Raw genomic sequence first — 17,599 nt, forward strand, 5'->3', positions numbered from 1 at the left:
GTGTCTGCTCAAACATTTGACTAACTGTCACGGCTTCTGATGAGGTTCTGTCTTTCCTCTTCCTTTGTTTTGTCCCTGTCACTTAGTAAAATCAGCTGTGTGTCTGAGATGTGAGAAATAAAGCTTTGCAAAGGTCTTTAAGGACAAAGCCAAAAAAAAAATTACCTGGAACAAAAGTTGTCAGATATTCAAACCACTGCCTTATTGTAGAGTCTCCAAACAAGTGGATTACTTTTCCTTGTAAGCACTCAGTTATATCATCTGATTTGTTAAAATTATGGATCCAGTGTGTTCTGGACCTCCACTGGTCTTCATAATAATAACCAGAAGGGGAAGCTGTGGGATCTTCAGCTCTGTCCATACTGCTCGAATCTGGAAGAGAAAAATCCCTTGAAATTAACATGCAACAAAAGCAGCCTCCATAATCTTCTTGGACAAATAGTCAGTGACTGCTGACAAGAGCTGGGTGGCCGAATACAGCCTAATTTGATTTAAATTAAACAGTATCTCTACCGCTAATGTAAAAAAGTATCTGACGCCTTTCACCCTGAGCTAGAAGTGCTCAATGGTGGGTGTTAGTCCAGGCAGAGAGGAGTGGAGGCAGGGAGACCAGCGGAGCATCTTCCCCGTCCCGGCGCGGATCCCAGCGCGGCGGCTCCGTGCCGCAGGGCACTGCTGCCCTCCAGCGCCCGGCCTGCGCACGGCAGCGCTGCTCGGCGGGGACACCGACCCCACGGGACAACCCGGTAACACTCAGGGAAACATCCAAAAAACCCAAGACGAACCCACCAAAAACCCCAAACAAGCCCGCAAAAAACTCCTCCTGTGGAAGAGTGAAGTCTGAACCATAAGGCCTCCAAACCCCAAAAATGCCAGAATTAAAGCTACGACCAAAAACGTTATATGTGCCATTTGACTATGATAATTATGAGAGTCTCTAATTCCATGGATTTTATACTTTCTCTCTGCTATCTAGCCCCCTCCCCATTTACTGCCTGAGGAGCAACTACACACCAGGGAAGCTCTGTTCCATAGGATGCCTTTTTAACTTGCAGAAGTTGAGCGATACCTTTCAAACAAAGGTATCAGGATTACAGGAGATTACAGGAAGATAAACTGCAATTTCCTGGTTATGTCAGCCAAATATTGCCATATTTCTCTTAGTAAGCAGAGTGATATCAAACTTCCCTGAGGTTGTTTCAAGTTCCTCCTTTGCCACTTGTATATTCAAATACCTCAGCTGAACAAGCAGGGAGATCTTCCCCAGCACAAACACCAGCTGCATGGAGCAGACACTTCCAGCTGTTTAAACAATTCTACTCACCTTGGTGTGGAGACTGCTAAGAGCAGTCCATGCCCTGTCATAACTTACAGCTGTTTGATAAAGCACACATTGCCATGGCCAAAATCATGCCAGGCACTGTTCTAATGATGTAAAAGTACAAGCACTGGAATTCCAGGGCCCAAAAGCATCCTCTGATAGATGCTTCATTATAACACAGATAGAGCCAACCATAAACATCTTTCCTAACAAGCATTTTTTATTGCTCTTTTTCTATTCAATATCCTCTGCATGTTGCATTAGTAGATGTTAACCTTAGAGGTTAGAGGATGTTAACCTCCTTAGACCTCACAGGCACACTGTAAAAAACAAACTACTATTATGTTTACATAACACAAATAATATAATCACAATTACCACAGAAAAAAGCCATCAGAAAATTTTATCTCTGGATGATTCTTTAAATCTGACAGCAGAGACAATGAAGGAAGAAAAAAAATCCCAACTAATAATGTAGACTCATCCAATATTTATATACAGGAATCCCACAGAGAAAGGGAAAAAAAAGCCTTCACATGGTCATGCAGTTAAAGACTAATTCATAATGTGAATTCACAACTTGAGTTTGTTTGATTCTAAGGTTTGATGTAAAAGCAATCCCATTTTTTACCTTTTAAATGGACGCTTTGTCTACACATACACACACATATATATATGTAACAATGGTACTAAACCAACTTTTGGGTGCCCCACAGTAAATCAGCATTTCAAGTCTGTGCATAGTGTTGTACCAGTTTTGGCCCAGAATTCAGAAATTCAGCAAGCCTTTACTTTGAGATTCTATAAAAGAGAGTAAAAGCTCCAATCTGAAGTTATAAACCAAGCATAGAAATAAAAACTTGTATTTCAGAAACTTTAAAACTTGATTTACATTTACAACCCCACAAAAAAACATGTACAAAAAGAACAACAGCAGAACAATGAGTTTGTGTGTACCATCAATCCTAGCAAATCCCCACATTCACAAGCATCATACCAAAGAGTTCAGTTTATTTATTCAGAGACTGCGGTACATGGAAGGAATTTCCCTGAGGAAATGTGCTATTCCTATCAACCATTTTTAACCCAGCATTAATCCTCAGGACATGTAGGCAGGTTTTGATCATTCATAGCTCCTGGAAGAAGGGTGACAATCAAATTTTGAATTTGCAGCCGTTTCTGTCAGGAAATATACAAGATTGAAAAAGCAGCAAAAACACATCACCTAAAGGACCTAGAGAAAGAAAAGGGGCAGGAGGTAAAATGCTGCTAACCTAGTAGCAGAACTGTAAAACTTAAAGCAAGAAATGCTTTAAGTTGCTTTCTGTTCAGACTATTAGTCAGGTCAGTAACTCTACCTTAAAAGTCTCCTATAACCTTATGAAAAAAAATATTAAAACTTTTCATTTAAGAAATAATTCTCTGTGTATCACATTTTGTGCAGACTTTTTAGAAGCATAAAGAGCTTGCATTTGGATATGAATGAGATAAAACCTCTAAGTTTATTTTAGTACAGACTGTCTTTGCTCTGTTCTTAGAAAGGCACAGAATAATTAAGTTCTGGTCCAGAACTGTAGGTTCTGACATCCTGTGGTAACACAAATTATAGTAATACCTGAATGCAAGTTATCAAAATCTGTTAGACAACATCCTTAACAAAGAAAGAAATTTAGAAACACCACACAGCTGTTTTCATTAGATTGAGAGTTTGGTAAGCAGTTACTCTAAGACATTTTAGTGTGAGTAAATGCTAGGGGAAAAAGAAGACATTTTTGGCAAGAGAACAAACTTCACTCTTCTTTTGATTTACTTTTGCTAAAAATTCCATTTATGTATGTAATTTTAGAAAAAAATATTCATTATTTCTGAACTTGTATTACAGTTAACACCCAAAAGCCTTCATTGTCTCAGTGCAAATCTGATGTTGATTTTTACGCCATACTAAGAAAACAAATGAATTGTTATTATTTGATGCCTGTTTTCCTTTCTATAAATTTAATTATGAATTACAAACAAGAATCTTTTGCAGCTCACTTTACCTGTAAATGCCTTGGGCTTTACAATGACTGAATCAGGTCCACTGGAGAGTATCGGCCTTTTGATATTCACGTCACTTGAACAAAAAATGAACACAGCAACAGTTGTAAAATTTACTGTAAAATTCAAAGGTAATATTAATCTCATTTTTTTTCTTAATCCACTTCAAATAAGCACACAGTACTATGAATTTTTTACTCTAAGTTTAGCCTACTTCCTATAGCTGAATTCATTCCACATTAACTTCCTCAAGACCACCATCACTATTCCGAATCCAAATTCAAAATTTCATGGCACTGACACAACTCTTGTGCACACTTGCACCGACACAAATCTCAATAAAGCCATCAAGCAATCAGAGGTGTGCAAGAAGCTTTCGGGGATTAGCCACAAAGATGTTCCCAGATTGCAGAACATGTGGTGACAAACCAAGGGTACGTGGCAGCAGCAACAGCTCCCAGCTCATTAATACTAAGCTCTTGTTCTGTCTTTTGCTACTGTTTTGAAGAGAATCCTTGTCTATTTATTTTTTTCCACCATTTAAGAAATAAATTATTTGGAATTTCTGTAAGCCCCTTTGGTAAAGGATTTCAGAGCTGAATGAAACAAATAAACAATCAAAACAAAACCAAGAAAAAGACCTTTCCCATTCCCATATGGAAACATCACCAATAAATATAAGCTACATTTTACAGGTGAACTACCAGAGACACAGAAAGCCAAAAAGACCCACTTACAAAATTGATAAGGAAGAGCCAAAATAAATTACACTGGTGCTTACTTTTATTCCTGGTCTTGGTTATAACCATGCACACATGCTTTCCTAATTAAACTATTTGGAGCCGCTACTCCAAAATTTCCCCAATTTAGGCCTCAAGTGAACATACTGCCAAAAGACTTTCCTTCAACACATTTGTTGGAGAGCAAGGCAGTAGCCTACAACTACAACTCTGAAACTACACAGTAACTAACTTTATCTAAATTCAGCTGTGCCATTTCATACAGAAGCAGTTCCGTCACACCTACCCATACACTAAGAGATGGTTTGAGTTTTTTTAAAATGCTGAATGCAGACATAAAATATGACTGTGAAACTAATTTCGTTTGACACTTGAAATAGCATGCACAGATCATTTCCACTTGCATGGGTATTGCTCAGCAATTTGTTCTACCAGGTGTTTTCTTTATGACTGACTTAAAACTGTTTCTAAGATTTGAAAGTCATACTGAGCAACAAGGAACACATTGCATCACATTTAAGATGACTTTTAATGAGGACAAAATCAGTTGGTAATTTCTGTAAAAATAAGCCTAAAACACAGGCCCTTTTTAGGTAGTTTAGATTTGGCCAAAAATACTTCTCAAAGCATTGTTATTGATATTGCAAGTGTAGGTATGGAAACAGAAAAGAAGAAAACAGTCCCCCAAACCACCACGAGATTTAGACAGCATGCTCTTGTAAAATTCAGTAGGGTTGAATTCAAAGCACAGAAAGAGAACTACATGCCAAGTTTCTTTAAGATTGCTGTCTAAGATTCTTGCACAGCTGAATGGAGGGGAACAGACTATTCAACAACTAACATCAAACACCTGGTCCTGCAGATACACTCCTCCTCTAAGGCAATGTGTCATATTTAAGCAACAGGCTAAAGTTTGTACAAAAAAAACCCAAACAAAACAACTTGACTGAGTATATATAAATTCAACAACATACAAACCTTTGGAAAAAGAGGCTTTCCTCTTGTGTCAGAAGACCTTTCAGATATCCACCTTTGGCATGGCTGATTCGGCTGGCACAGGACAGCTTTCGAGGCTTGTAACAGAACCATGGCTCACCCGTGTAGAGATCTGTGAAGTTACAGACTGGGAGACCTCCAGGCAAGCAAACGTTGCACTCTGTAGTTTCTGAATACCTCCCAGACTTGAAAGAGCTTTTGAAATAGACTCTGTCCGGCCTTTCCTCTCGTAAACGCAGGAGGACTTGGACTGCTTCACTCGGATGGACAAGTGACACAGAAACTTTGACCTCTCCTGGCCAAAGCAAGGTAAAGAAGACTTTGTAAAGGCCATTATGGCAATCTACAATCCTTCCTGCTGCTCCAGCTTTCAGCACAGGAGAGTGAATTCGTGCCTGTAAATAGTCTCCACCATACTGCTTGGGTTTTCCTTGGAAATCCTTCATACGAACGAGTACCTCTAACTGGTCACCCACCTTGAAGAACCTGCTGGGTGTCACAATCACAAAGTCACTGTGTGTGGGATCAGTGCTTTGTGCAAAGGCGATTTTGCCATCAGGGGGCTTTGGCCACTGTATTGCAGCAAGCAACGATTCCTCCTCCGCTTGTTCCCTTTTGGACAAGATCTGCTGCGCGTACCCACAGTAAGGCTTCCTGGTAGTTTTGGTTGTCTGTGACAGAGAATGCTGGACATTGTTTTCTGTTATCCAATTCGATCCTGAAACTGTGTCATCATCCAGGTGCTGGGGAGAAAAAGATTACCTGAAGCTGTGCTATGAAATGAAACACAGTGAATAATGGATGCTTTGTCAGCAAATGATCCCAAGAACTGGGCTTTGCTTTACACAGCTTTGAAGCTGACCAAATGAAGCAACTTCACTAGAAGACTCAAATCTATTACTTTGATCATGGGATTTCTAAGGAAACAGGTGGGCAACCTGTGGTTACCCTGCTTTGGCAAACAAGCATTTAAATAGATCGCATCCAATGTATGGCAGTATTTCAGCTACCAGTATATTCTCTAAATATCAGCCATGTGAAAAAAAAGGTTGGATGATTAAGTTGTAACTCGTGTTTTATTTTCTTCTGCGGTAACATTTTAGCCTTGGAGCACCATGAGGTCTGACAGCTGCCCAATGCAATGCAAGGAAATAGGGTTTCTTTGAGATGCTGCGCTGCCGATGAAGCCGAGGCACCCCCTGCACACGCCTTCCAGAGAAGTCTGCTGCATGTAGCAGCTGCAGTCATTTATCTGGTCACACTCACACCACTTCTTGGCTAATTATCTGAAATGCATGTTTCCCTGTAATGTGCACATTGAAAGAAATAAAAGAACAAAAGCCCAAGCCTTCTGGGACAATGAATTCATGAGCCAGTTGGCAAGTAGAATAGTGTAGGACAAGCTAGGACTAAACAGGCAAAAAACCTGTTTGTTTATTTATAAGATTTTAAAATCTATATACAGCTGCTTCTAGCACCAAACGAAAAGCAAGCAAAGAATCCCCTAATCCACACAAGAGTTTAAAAATGAAAATAGTTAAATACAATGCTAGACTAAGAGAGGGGGCTTCTGCTGCAACTTGACATCAGTGTCCAAAACTGTATTTTCATGCAAATGACTGCAGATACCACCTTCTTTATGACATCACATAATTTTGCAGGTTTGTATCAGGACAATTTTAAAAATAGCACAGCCTAAGACTCCAGAGCTACCCATGAGACTTCTCATCAGCAAATCCAAACATACCCTTCAAATACACACAAACTCAGCAGTTAATGAGCAATTAATTATCAGGTATATATAGTAGAACTTATCCATACTTCTATTTCATAAAGAAGGAAAATTGTTTTTCAAACAAAGATTAAAATTATACCATTCACATAGCATCAGATGATATAGTAGTTTAGATTTGAAAGATTGCTAAAAAATTCAAACTACATTATTTTAAATCTTTTAAAATATCATTGTACTTACCAATACCCCAGTGTTTCCCATTTACTTCCTCCATAACTAACTGCTCATCAATATACTAAAAGTCACAGCACTCATATTAAAGCCTTATTCATTGTTATATACCTTTTTTAGTCCATGGAAATATCACCAGTGTATTAAAATCATTTGAACCACCCTGAGATTCAACATATTTTTTAGAAGAGAGGTAAACCTGACAAGCAATAGAAACAGATAGGCTTTTGAAGTCTGTAACATAAGAAGCTGGTTTTGATCAGCTTAAGAGTAAGAGGATGAGTACATTAGGATGTAGGATGGATACACAAAATCTTCTTTGTTTGATATCCAAATTAACTATAAAACTTGAAACTGTGAATTGCTACATTGTAGCTCTAAAATGTAAATTGACACATACCCATCTATACACCAGATGTTAACATCACAATAGAAGCTTTTGCTTCTGTTTTATATTCCCACCCAGGTTTTAATAAATTTTCCCTGAAGGCCATCTGAGATAATTCATAATTATTTTTGTTTTCCATCACAGCAAGCAAATCTGCAGATGTATGCCACACATTATTTTTATAAATCCAGTAAATTTGAGCCAAAGCTGAGAGTGAAACTCAGGCACAGTTCTACTTTAAATCTTGCCTACATGCATTCTTGAATTAAGCTAAGTTTCTATTTTTGGATACCTTCACAACTTCTTCCCTTCACTTGCTCATGCATATATATATATATATATATACATATATATATATATACACACAGAGACAATACTGTATGGAAATATTTTTAAAAGTTAGCTATATATTTTGATGCATCCAATAAGCTGGTAACAATGTCTCAGCAAAAATATTTAAGCATTTTCCTAAAGGGGGGTGGAAAGGGAGAATATGTATGTATGATTAATTGCTGTTTTCAGTGTAAGTTCCCAAGAGAAAGTTTCTATTTTTCAGTTGGTTCTTCAATGGTTGGTACTTCAGGCTGGGGGACATGGGAAAAAGAAACCCTTTCAAATTAAGAAGAGAAATGGCTATCTAAGACAGCTTAAAGACTGACATATCCCTATTTTTAATCTTCCATAAATTTCCTCTGGGTTTTTAACCCAGTCTTTCTGTCAGAGATGTAGAAGATGCCATTTCTGGCCTAGCTAGGCTTTCTGAAGTCTTTCCAGGGGCATACCTATATCCTTCAGTGGGAAAGGGTGCAGAGAACACACAAACCAACAAACTCATTCAGAAAACAGAACGTGGTTCAATGTCTCCAAGTCAGTCCAGCTACACAGATTTTTAGCAGAGCACAAGGCCAAAGCTCTTCACTTGTATGCAGCTGATAACAAGGACAAGCACTGCTACTTCAACATCTCCAGGTTATGACCCATTAAACAGAACAGATCATACCACAAATATTTCCTCAAACTCTCTTCAAAGAGCCTGAGGGGGAAGCTCCATGAAGGTAAAAGCAGAGCTTCTTCAACATCCTGAAGGACCATTCTTTCTCCAACATCCTTGTGCATCCTTACAGCCCTCTCTCAAGCCCAACCAGGACCATTTTGTTGCAGAACTGTAAGCTTATGTGTCAAAATAAGCTACACCATGTATGCTACTCACAGGAGAAAATATTGCAGAGATTACCTTTGCCAGGAGAGGCAGAAAAAGCTCCAGAGTCAATTAATATACCAAAGATCCTTGACTGGAATAGAAAAGCTTTCCAAACCATCTTCCTTTCTTAAGTGTTTCCCAGGCTCAGCTCCAAACAAGTACTTAAGTCTCCTCCCCCTATGGATAGGCAAGGCCTGCCCTGAGGCAAATAATTAACTTAGTTTGTCCACACTGTTTCCTACTCTCTCCTGGCATTTCCAAATCTCTCTGGCTCCTCTGTGTTGTCATACTGAAACTGTGCAGAACTGAGGGCTTTCTGCTGTAGTTAGTAGCCAAAACTAAATAAAATTCCTTTATAAAAACAGATAAAGAGGATTTCTCAAGAGTGCTCTTCCTTTATGAAACAGATTCTTTTACTGTTCATTACAGGCTCCATGTTGGATAACACCTGCTTTGCTTATTTCCAGGTATGCTCCATTCAAGGTGTCATGTATTTTAAGTGCAATTTCCAAGGGACTTTACTTATTTGTCTGTTGGGTTTGAGGGGTTTTTGTTTGTGTAGGAAGAGTTTGTTTGATTTTTTCTCTTTTGTGGTTTTTTTTTTTCTATCATTACTTTTTTTTAATTCCCTGCATTTTCAAGCTAGACAGAACCCAAATGTGACCACAAAGTAATTTAATGGATGTCTGCCAAGTAACACAGGCAGGACAGAAGGGATTACATGTCAATAAAGCACAAATAAATCCACTAGCAGTTCCTGCATTAGAGATGTCATAAAAAGGAAAAAAGGAAGCTGTATTTTTAAGATAACTGATGGAAATTTCAGCCCATCTCCTCAGCTTTTGGCATTCTCACTGCCAACCAAGCAAAAATTAGATATAACATACAGATCAACCCAGGCAATAATGCTCTCAAAGATATTCTAGAAGGAGTCACAGAGTACTTGGGTAGATCTGCAATGAACACCTGTCCTCAGTTAAACACCATAATGTAGGTAGCTGATGGAAATTGTTGCTGAAAAGGTGGAACTCCATCTCAAAGCCCAGTATCTTCCACCAACTGTTAACTCCTGCCTTGGCCTGGTACATTCCAAAGAGCTGCTGCAAACCTGCCTAAGTCACTGTCACTAGAGCAGGAAATAACACAGGAGATTCCGAGGCAACAGGCATGGTGGGGAAATAAAAGTTCCAGCAGACAACATCTGAAACTGAACAAATACCAATTCCTGAAAGGTCAGTCATCTTATTTTCAGTGATTTTACACTCCAAGTACTTTATTTGTTGTCTAAGACAGATATGAAATCAGTTCTCTATCATTACCATCTCACAGCACTGAGAGGCTGCTGAACTACTCTAAGTGTCAAAGCCAATCCTCAAAAGCCATCACCTGTCAGTCAAATGTTCCAGAAATAATTGGAATAAGATAAAGTTATCTTTTGTAGGCACCTGCAATTTAGCAGCAAGAAATAAAAACTTTGTTACACAGTTATTTTGTTCAGTTTCAGCTGTCTGATTTCATACATCATCCTGGCAAGAAACTTCCCCTCTCCCCATACACTCTCTCTTCTAGGTGCTTTTAAATAAAACAGTGCTCACAACCAATCCTGAAGTGGTTCTGTCACTCTAAAGGCCACTGGTACAAATACACAAACTCTCCTGTATCCTGAAGGCATGATGTTTAGGCAACATCCCAATACTTCACAAAAAATTATTGTACATTTTATCTGTCTGGCTATGTTCACAGAAAAAAAAATATAATAAAATAAAAACACATTTCTTCTGGTACTACATGATCAACTATGTGACCTCAAGGGAGTAGTTATTCCATACTAAAAAGCAAAGTAAATAATAGGAGCTGGGTATCAAATGTTTTGTGGACAGCTTGTTTGTTTGTTTGGGGTTTTTTTAAACACAAGGTAAGGAAAATAAAATTCTGACATGGATAGGGCTGCTGAGAGGGTATCATTAATAGCTTAAGAAATTAAGAGGAAATATTCCAGCATGAAAAAGTATAAAACCCTAAAGCAAAAATAGAAGGGAGACTAGGTGGGGGGTAGCTGACAATTGCCTTAGATTTGAGCTTTAGCCAACCAGGTTGGGTGATTTGGGGATGAGAAGTATGTCTGATGCATTTACAAACATGTTCTCAACAGTAACCAACGATAAGCTCTCCTTCCAGAGCCTGAACAGATTTGGTTACAGATATTCTGTGAAAGCTTTGAAAGATTTTTTTCTGGCTTTGATCTCTGACTGAAAAGAATCAGCCTAAATGCCTATACTAGACTGCCTGGGAAACTGAGCCAAGACAGAGACAAATACAGGAGCAGGTCCATTCAGAAAAGTCAAGACAACAGAAGAGGTTAGAGTTGCATGTTACAGCGTAAAGATTTACCAGCAACACAATACTTAACTGAGTTTAGAATAGCAGATATGTAAAGGGCAACAAAGCCACAAAGACACTTATCATGGACAGTGGCACGGAAAAGCACAGAGCGAGCACCCAACCTGCATTTTCCATTTCACTCTCAAAGCACTGCCAGAGCCCTTTTCTTTAAGAAAAGTAATCTTCAAATGAAAAGAAAACAGTTTAAGATTCTAAATATCAGCAGTCCTCAGGCAACATCCTAGGTCAAAAACCAAAACAAAATAAAACCACAGAAAGAAAAAACAAGAGCTACCTCCCATGTAACACAAAATGGATCATGCTAACTTGAACCAAAAATCCATCAAACAGTATTTTGATTGCCAATAGTTTCCAACAGCAGAGATGTGGGAAAAGAAAAGAGACCAAATATGTTGTGCTATTTCCTCCTGTAGACTTAACACAGTTTCTAGCACTTTATGGTTTAGACTTCTTAAACACTAGGGTAGACCTCTTTAAGATCTAGTCTCTGGTAATGGATTTTTCTTCTGTGCATTCATCCAGATTTTTTTAATATATGCTTTTAGTAACTACAAAGTCTTACTGCAAGGACTTCTGCAGCTTTTCTGCAATCCATGAAAGAACATCCCTGCTTCCTTTAAAATCAGCATCTGCAGTTTTTATTTAATGTGTCCACTAGTACTGGAATAGGTAATGAATGTTCATTCTTCAGTTATTGATCCTGAGTCACTTGTGATTTTAGACTTCTCAAACATTTTCCTTACCCTTATGTGATCCTCTTCCAATTCAACTGTATTTTTTGTGGGGTGAGGGGGTTTTACAGCCCCTCTTTTGGATCATTTCATTTGGGCATCACTAGCCAGGAGGCAGGAAGATTCTGCAAGCATCATATACACAACTTAGAAGCATAAAGCAATTACTGACTGGCTCCCATGCACAAAGGACAGCTATAATTTAAGGAGCTGTTAGGCTAAGAATTACAATGTTCATCCACCAAATGCAGAGCACTGGAATGCCCGGCCAGGCAGGCAGCCAATGGGCAGGGCCAGCCTCCAGGGCTCCCAAAGACAGATCCTCATCTGCCTTGACTTTAATCTGGGGTTACTGACTAAGCAGTTTCAAAGTACCTCTGCACTAAAGTGATAAGTAAAATGAAGAAATATGCAAGACAGACATAGCAGAGGGAAAAAGGGAAAGGCAAATAAAAATTGCATCAGTACAGGCCGGAGATGAACAAGCCAGCTAACAGCTCTGCAGGGATTCCAGGAGACAGCAAACTCACCATGTGTCAGCAGCACAGCATTGTGGCAAGAAATTAACAAGATCCTAATCAGCTGATTGAGCAAAGTTATAGTTCTCCTCAACCTGACCATGGTGAAGTCAGACCTAGAACATTGTGTCTGGTTTTTTGACAACCCACACCAGAGTAAAACTGGCAAGACCAATTAAGAACCCCTGAGATGATTAGGGAACTGGAATGACTCTAAGGGAACCAAACCTTCTTTTTTTAAATCTGGAGAAGACTGCAGTCTTTCACAACCTACAGGGGAGTTACAGAGGAACTAAAGTACACTCCAACAGGATAAGAGGCAACTTCCTGTTACACATAAGGCACATATTCTTCCCTGTAAGAGGGATGCAGCTTTGCAACAGACTGCCGGGGTAGGTTGTGAAATCTGAGTGTCCTTGAATATTGTCAAAAGTGAAAATACCCTGTTGCAATCCAAGCTAACCCTGACGTCAGTCCTTTGGAGAAGGTGCTGGATTAAATACCTCCAGACATCCCTTTCACTATGAATTTTCTGTGATTCCAATTTATGCCTAAATGCTGTCAGTCAGGTACAACCCTAACCTTACATACAAAAGTTAATAATGTTGCTCAAGCCATCTTGGAGAAGAAACAGGCTCTACTTACCTCTAACTGAAAAAAATTATGGACCAGCACCACAACAGCCAGCACTGCCATAAGCAGGCAGAAGAGCTGCAGTCTGAATGAGTCACGCCACATGGTCCAGTCGAGTCTTTCCCTCCCATGTTAGACGTTGCCATGACTTCCATTCACCACAAACATGAATGTCATTTCGTCTCAGCAAAGCACAAGAGAATTCAGTTAACTTCCACTTCATTCCTGCAAGTGCATTTGCAAAAACTGTATTAAGTCCCCAAAATGTTACCAGAACTGAAGTCAAGTTTTACACTGAAAGCTTACAAATGGTGGGAGTTTGCAGGGCAATAACTAGTACAACAGAACTGTCAACAGAGATTCATTTTGTGGAACTCATCTGAGCAGCATTATCTGTCACATTACATAATTCTCTTGGACATGTCAGAGCAAACCCTTATCATAAAGCTGGTGTCACCCCTAGTTGATACCAAAAAAAAGGCAAAAGAAGAGTGCAAGATTTCAGTCTGGCAATCAAAAAAACCAAAACAAATCACCACTACCCTCTTTATCTGCTATACGACATCACCACCATCCAGACATCACCAGACTGAGACTTATAGCAGAAACTTGTGGGTTTAGACATCTCCCATTTACCTGTTTACACATTCCAGTAAGTTGTTATTAAAGACTAAGTCTGAAACAAGTTTGGATAAGCAAGGTAAAAGATATTTCCTCCAGTTTTCTGCTTGGGAAGAGGGGAAAAATAAATCAACTGTAGCATTAAAGAGGAGATATCTAAGAGACTTGAAAGCACCAAAATTTAACTTCACGCATCACCTGTAACATTACATTACATCTTCCCTCTTTTGCTGTTTTATCATTCCTTTTACCTCAGGTACTCATACGCAGCTCTAAAAATTTTTAAAAAATAAACTTCTGGGTGTGTTTGGGTTTTGTGTTTCTGGGGTTTTTTTAATCTAATAATAGTATTGTCTTTCATAAATTTTAACTTCCATAAAATATTATTCCTTTAAGGTTGCTTGACAGCCGATCTGCTATAAAATCACAGACTTAACACCACTGATTCAGTTTCCACAACTTAATGCTTGCTCAGAATGATTCTTAAACCTTCCTTTCTTTCTGAGGAGGACAATTTTGATGCAGTCATTTTGCAAGCAAAAAGGGTACTGTTCATGCAGAAGCTCTAAACTTGGAAACAGAAAACAGATGGCAAGGAGAGACAGTCAAAAGACACCAATCTCTCCAAACCTAGTATTCTCAAAGCAGCATTACTCATACAACCATCCACCAAGTGCAACAACATAATCAAATGATTATATAAACTTTGTATAACTTTCTATAAATAGTATAACTGAGAATTTATACTATTAAGATAGTATAAATACATAGTACATATAATCTTAAGACTATATGAAAAATGCTGTGTAAAATTAAATGAAGCGTAATGATACATTAAATATAAAAATTAATTAAATTATTTATCAAACGAATATAGGCTAGAAAACTGAAATACATTACCATTATAACCAGGACAGCCTCAAAATAGGCCACACATCAAATTGCTTTACAAGGATTATAGAGATTATAGCTTCAAATTGAGAATTATAGAGATTGTATTTCTGACCAATGAACAAGCATTGAAAGAGCAGGACATCCATTAAAGTGAAAGTATCAAAATGCCACAAAAATGCAGCTTTGTTGGAACAGTTCTGCACTAATATGAAATTTGCATAAAACAGCAGCTTGGGTCCTAAATTGACAATAAATATACCTAAATACATGAAAATGCTATTTTAAGGACATATCTACCCATTTGAGGAAGAGCGAAAAACAGAATTTTCACTTGTGTTGCTGAGAATTCTTTCCATCACTGAAAAGCACAAGACACTGAAAATTAATAGAATGTTATTTCAGATGCCTAAAAAGGCCACAAACACTATTCCATGTGTTTTTATTCAAAACTTTCCATCTGTAAATCTCACAAGTCCTAAAACATTTAAATGTACAGGTTTAGAGCTTTCTTTATGCTAAAGGCATAACACACTGCCAGTTTCATCAGCCCTGAACAACTGATCCCGTTCATTTCTTGTATAAGGAAAGCCTGTAAGTACACCAAAAAGCCTTAGGTTCTTACCCTACTCCTGAAATGTTCTCTGAAGCCATCCACATGAAAGGCCAGATAACCTTGGAAACAATAAATTAAAAAAATAAATTTATCTATAGAAACACACACAAATATTTTTTTTATAAAATTCATACCTTGGTGGTCTGCTTACAGTGGCACAAAATAAAATGGCAGTTATGACTTTTTACTTGTAAAATTACTTTTGTTTCTACAATAAACCAGGGATTTTGTTAAAGTATTTGATTATTTTAAACTTCAATGCTATGCCTTTGAATTCTCTGCTATTTACTGCTAAGTATTACTTCTCTCAGCTTTGTTCCATGTTATCACAAGCCCCATTTTGCCCAAGGTTAAAAACAAAAACCGATGTAATGACATTTTTATGAACACATCATTAAATTATGCCTCATGCTCCATTACGGGACTGTGGGTTTGGGTTTTTTTCAAGTGTCCGTTACTGTCAGCCCCCCATCCCCACAGCTCTCTAAGCCAGCAGCGATACACAAGCAGGTGTGAGTGCAACCGCTCCAAATTTTGTCCTGCAAATCGCAAAGGCAGAGGAGCCGCTATCTCTGGCGATGCCCAAACCATGTCACTGGGGCACAGGGGCTCGAGGCTTGATGCTCCCGTGGCTGCCAGCACGGAAAATCAGATTTGCTGCTGTTTTTTGCAGATTCCGCCCTGCTCCCCAGGGCGCGGGGCGCTGGCAGTCCCCCAGCCCGACGACGTTCCGGGGCCAGCGCCGCAGCCCCCGCGGCGGCCCCGGCCGAGGAACACGGGACCGGACACGCACCCACGAGCCAGGGACGGGGACAGCAAGCAGGAAGCACCGCTGCCGGCAATGCAAACCGCACAGCTCTCTTTTATTGCTTCAAAGGTACTTTTTAGGGTGCCGCGGGGTGGGCATCCCCGAGGAGCGGCAAAAGGCAGCTTCAGCATCTGCGAGGAGCGGCACAAGGCAGCCCCTGGATCGGCAGGAAGCCGCGCTGAAATCCGAGCGGAGCGGGCAGGGCGGCCCTGCGGGCGGATGGCACCCGCCAACCCCGGGACCCCGCACCCGCCTCCCGCCCCGGGCCTCCCTCAGCGGCCCCGGCCCCGCCGCCGCCCCGCGTTCCACCCGCTCCCCGGCAAGCCGCGCAGGCCGCGCCGCCCGCGCCCCCTCACCGCAGCCCCCGGCGCTCCCCCGGGCCAGGCGGCGGCCTCGCCCCCGGCCCGGAGGCGCTCGCTGTAAATGCACGGCTCCCGCCGCCCCTCCTTCCTCCCCGCCCCCCACACAGCGGCGGCGGCCGCCGCGCCTCCTCCCGCCCCGCCCCGATACCGGCTCTGTTCCCGCGGCCGCTGCCGCAGCCTCTGTGCTGGCAAGGGGCAGTGAAAACAGACGCAAACCCCAACAAAAACATCGCTGTAATTTTTGAGCCACCGCCGGTGAAGCCAAGGAAAGCAGGATGTGGAGAGGGTGGCGCGGAGGTGGGCACTGTGGCCCGGGTGGCATTACCGTGGGTCCGCAGGCGCAGCCCCGGCCAAGAGAGAAGGCTCTGACGCGATCCATCGTAGCTCAAACGCTGTCGAGCCTGGAGGCGCACGGAGCAGGGGGCAGGAGAGGCGGCCTTTTGGACAGGGAGAAGGTTGTGAAAGGGGAGCCTGGCCACGGAGCAGCTGCAGGGACTGAGCGGGGGGAGCCGGCACGGCCCAGCACAGCAGCACCGGGCAAACGCAGCTGCATTGAAGGCAGGACTTAAGATGCTTTGTGAGAACATGCGTGCAGTCAGTGCTGAGCTTTGCGCCCTGCACGAGAGCCGGGTGGCACTTTCAATCGGCAGGACATCTGTAATTTGCTTTGTAAACACTTGTAAACTGCATAAGTTTGGGAATGCCAAAACACCTGCCAGCAGTTCTTTGGATGAGTACAGCTTAAGGTCTTGAGCTTATTTTTACTAAGTATGTGGGTTGCTTAAAACCAGAAATAAGACAGAGCAGCTGAAATATTCTTGTGAACACAATATTTTAGCCAATATTAACATAAACATTAATTGCCTACTCTTGTCTTCTGCCCCCACCCCCATCAACCACAGCTATTTTGAAGAAGTGACCTTACCTCTATTTTTCTCTTCCTTTCTGCATCTTACAACAGTGGTTACCTGATAGAGATAGAAAGCAAAAATCTCAACAGACACCAGCTTTTATTTGTACTATACGCTGTAGGTCAAGAATTGAAAGCCATCTGGCTGTATAAGAAGAATACATTGAAAAGAAAGTATTTTGAAAGATAATTGATACTGATTTTTTTTTCATCTCAATATACAAAGTCTGTCAGTGCTATAGCAATCTCATTTCTCTTCACTCATCCTTCATAAGCCATGCAGTGCATCAAATTCCCCTACAAACTCTCCAGCTCAAAGTGCAACCTAAGGCAAAATTATCTAATTAGTGTGTCAAATGCCAAGCATTATCCCATCTCTTAATATATCTGGAGTGATGTTGGGAGTTGAAGGCGTGGAAGGTGATAACAGTGAGAAAATCTGTCTCATCTAAGGAAA

General features: G+C 40.6%; 1 protein-coding gene across 4 annotated transcripts; it reads right to left on the bottom strand.

Annotated features, from left to right (window-relative positions):
- Window positions 1–76: 76 nt before the first annotated feature.
- On the bottom strand, window positions 77–16,321 carry LOC121673334 (NXPE family member 3-like). Of its 4 annotated transcripts, none has more exons than XM_042046555.1 (6): window positions 16,227–16,321; window positions 15,072–15,121; window positions 12,947–13,116; window positions 5,077–5,837; window positions 3,361–3,434; window positions 77–372 (listed from the first exon to the last, which is right to left on the bottom strand). In XM_042046555.1, exons 3-6 carry the CDS (start codon window positions 13,037–13,039, stop codon window positions 92–94), a joined length of 1,209 nt encoding a protein of 402 aa, XP_041902489.1. In that variant the 5' UTR covers window positions 13,040–13,116; window positions 15,072–15,121; window positions 16,227–16,321; the 3' UTR covers window positions 77–91. The 4 variants fall into 4 exon arrangements, with proteins under 4 accessions (XP_041902489.1, XP_041902486.1, XP_041902488.1 ...); XM_042046552.1 differs by having other exon boundaries at window positions 12,947–13,159; XM_042046554.1 differs by lacking the exon at window positions 15,072–15,121 and having other exon boundaries at window positions 12,947–13,159; window positions 16,227–16,312.
- Between the last annotated feature and the right edge of the window lie 1,278 nt (window positions 16,322–17,599).

The sequence above is a fragment of the Corvus kubaryi genome, unplaced genomic scaffold, assembly GCF_017639235.1.
Source record: "Corvus kubaryi isolate FWS band 111438036 unplaced genomic scaffold, C.kubaryi_AGA036_p1.0 65358, whole genome shotgun sequence".
NCBI classification, from domain to species: domain Eukaryota; kingdom Metazoa; phylum Chordata; class Aves; order Passeriformes; family Corvidae; genus Corvus; species Corvus kubaryi.

What these genes read in the sequence shown, in the direction of transcription:
- LOC121673334 (XM_042046555.1), bottom strand. Translation starts at nt 13,039, where the DNA reads ATGTGGCGTGACTCATTCAGACTGCAGCTCTTCTGCCTGCTTATGGCA. An exon ending in ATAATTTTTTTCAGTTAGAG is followed by an intron (nt 5,838 to 12,946) that starts GTAAGTAGAGCC and finishes TTTTCTCCCCAG; the next exon opens with CACCTGGATGATGACACAGT. An exon ending in GAAAGCCTCTTTTTCCAAAG is followed by an intron (nt 3,435 to 5,076) that starts GTTTGTATGTTG and finishes TTTTTGTTCAAG; the next exon opens with TGACGTGAATATCAAAAGGC.